The sequence below is a fragment of the Mesitornis unicolor genome, unplaced genomic scaffold (assembly GCF_000695765.1).
Source record: "Mesitornis unicolor isolate BGI_N332 unplaced genomic scaffold, ASM69576v1 scaffold18022, whole genome shotgun sequence".
In the NCBI taxonomy this organism is placed as follows: Eukaryota; Metazoa; Chordata; class Aves; order Mesitornithiformes; family Mesitornithidae; genus Mesitornis; species Mesitornis unicolor.
Genome location: NW_010170025.1, coordinates 1 through 2462, shown reverse-complemented (window position 1 = coordinate 2462; position 2462 = coordinate 1). Strand labels below are relative to the sequence as shown.

The 2462-nt window shown below is 51.1% G+C and overlaps 1 protein-coding gene across 1 annotated transcript in view; it reads right to left on the bottom strand.

Moving 5' to 3' along the window:
- GTF2IRD1 (GTF2I repeat domain containing 1) overlaps positions 1-555 on the bottom strand; it is a gene marked incomplete at its 5' end in the record, with an annotated part of 24495 nt that extends 23940 nt beyond the window's left edge. The window contains one exon of the mRNA XM_010179556.1: positions 435-555. Coding sequence (XP_010177858.1) covers positions 435-555 — 121 coding nt within the window. The remainder of the gene's footprint in view (positions 1-434) is intronic.
- Between the last annotated feature and the right edge of the window lie 1907 nt (positions 556-2462).

Below are 2462 nucleotides of genomic sequence, written 5' to 3'. Positions count from 1 at the left end.
CTGAACTCTATAGCCCTATCTTTATTAAAACATCTGCTAATCTGCTGTTAGCCTCCTTGTGAGCTTTATAAACAAGCAATGCTTAAATAGAGGGATGCTGCATTACGGTGCTGGGTGAGAGTGCATCCTTAGGCCATGCTTTAACACTGGAGATTGCTCCTGCAGATAATCCCAGCCTGCCCGGGCACGGCCCTGATTTCATCAGTTTTGTACAAAATCAGTGATTCCAAACTTTGCGATTTTGGCTCGCAGCAGGACAGGGGTGGCCAGCCTCCTCCTGTGTCAGCTAGCATCGTGGGGTGGGGGGTTAGGGAGGCAGGAAAGCAACGTCCCTGCAGCAGCACAGCAATAACTTGTTGGGTACATGAATGCCCCCAGAATTACTCTCCAATGGCTGTCACTTTGCGGGGGCTGGGGTCGAGAGTGCCGCTTACCTGCTGTTACCCTGAGAGGTTCCCACCAGGTCCAGCACAGCCCCGCGGTGCGGCTCAGGGGAGATCTCCCCGGGGGGGCTGGAGGGCTCCAGCTTGGTTGGATCTTTGGTAAATTTGCTTCCTGGTGCCAGATGCGCAGGGTGGGTTTGGAAGGAAAAGCAAAACCAGAATTAGCAACCAGAGATGCCAACGCCACAGCTTTTCCGCCTCCACTTGTTTCCCTCCTAGTCCCTGAGCTGAGGTCGGGGTGGGGGACAGGTTTTTCAAGAGTCACCTGCTTGCAAAAACAAGGGTGCCAATTTAATTGGTTTTACACATTAAAATAATAGCAAGACACTTACTTAAACCTCTGTGTAAGTAAAGGGATCCCACAGCTCCGAGCCCCTCGTGCAGCAGGAGAAATCTCTGCTGCAGTGATGCGGCAGGGGACAAAAGCATCCTGTCACCATGAAAGACCTCCTCTCTCTCCTGTCCCTCTCCCTCAGCAACCTGAAAGGAGCTGAAACAAAGCCCCAGCAATGACCTTGGGGATGAAAAGAGTGATCTGAAATGAAAATTGGGCAGGGAAGGTGAGCGAAGAGCTGCAGGATTAGTGCTGGGGGAAGGAGGGAACGAAATGACACCATGAGGCTGCAGAAGCCATGGAGGTGCCTTGTTAAACAGCCACTGCCAAAGGCCCTCAAACTGCCATCGTGACATCCCCACCCTTGCAAAACACATCCTGGCTGTGGGAACACGAAGCCTTGTCCCTTTCGGCTACAGACTGCAAGGAAGGGCAGGGCTCTGGCCATGGGACCAGCAGCAATATGGAGCCTTAAAGACACTATCTGCCGACAGTCCACAAGGCTCCTTTTAATTTGTGCTTTCTATGGACAAAATCTTGTTCTTGCAGCAGTGGAGCCCGCCTGAAGCTGCTACCCAGGGGAGTAGCAAAAATAGGTTTCCTAGCAGTGGTGGGTATTTTAATTAAAGGGTGAGCAAAACTGCACGGGGAAGCTTTGGGATACTTTGCAGTTGGCAACTTAAAATACAGCTCCACTTGGAAAACGGTGTCTTTGCAGAAATGGCACCTCCTGACTCAGCATCTGTTGTTTTTTTTTTTTTGCGCAGTCAGATGTGCTGACGCAAATCATAAAAAAGCCAGGTTTATTAATGTGTTTTCTGCTTCTGGTAGCCTGCAGGAACCAGGCAGGGGAGGGGAAACTGCCAGCACCCCAGTCCTGCTGGGTTTGCATCCTCAGCTCCCGATTTCCACTTCCACCTCCCTGCCACGTAACCCCCTGTCCACCAGCGGCTCATGTGCAGATATACGCGATGCCTCCCCTCCAGCTCCCATGCAACCATGATGGATTTGCAAGGAAAATCCACATATACCAAGGCACAGCTCAGCGCACCATCCCTGGGGGTGGGTTAGAGCTTAAAAAATCCTTTTCTAGAGAAAAAAAAAGTCATTAATGGGGCTGGAGACAAAGAAACGCCTCCTACAGAGGTGAGAGCCCCTCCAGGCCCTGCTGGAGGTCCCTTTGGGTGGCTCTGTCACTGTTGTCCCCCAGAGAGCACCCTTGGGGTGCCGCAGAGCCACAGGGGTTAATTTGGCTGACGGAGATGTCAGAGGAGAAGGTCTGGAAAGCTGTCACAGTGGGAGGTTGGCAAAAAAACAACCTCAAAACAGGTCTTTACTTGCAAGCAAAGTCCAGGTGATCCGGGAGCAGGTCTGGGCAGCGATAAATTGGGGTGCAACACCATATCTAAGCGTGGTGGGACTGAGGCAGCTGCTACAGCGAGGGTTGGGTGGGACCACACCAGTACCTGTCTCCTTTCATTTGCCAGGAAGCACTGAGACTGGCTCCTCCAGCTCAAACCAAAACAAGTAAAAACACAGGGCAAAGCAAGCAAGCCAAAGAAATCCCCTCCCCAGGGTTTTGACACTGAAAAAATGGATTTGTGTTGGTTTTCTTTTATAAAGTCAGTGGCTGCATGATGCTAGCATTACCCAGCCAAAAATAAAATAAAAAAGAGAGTAATTTA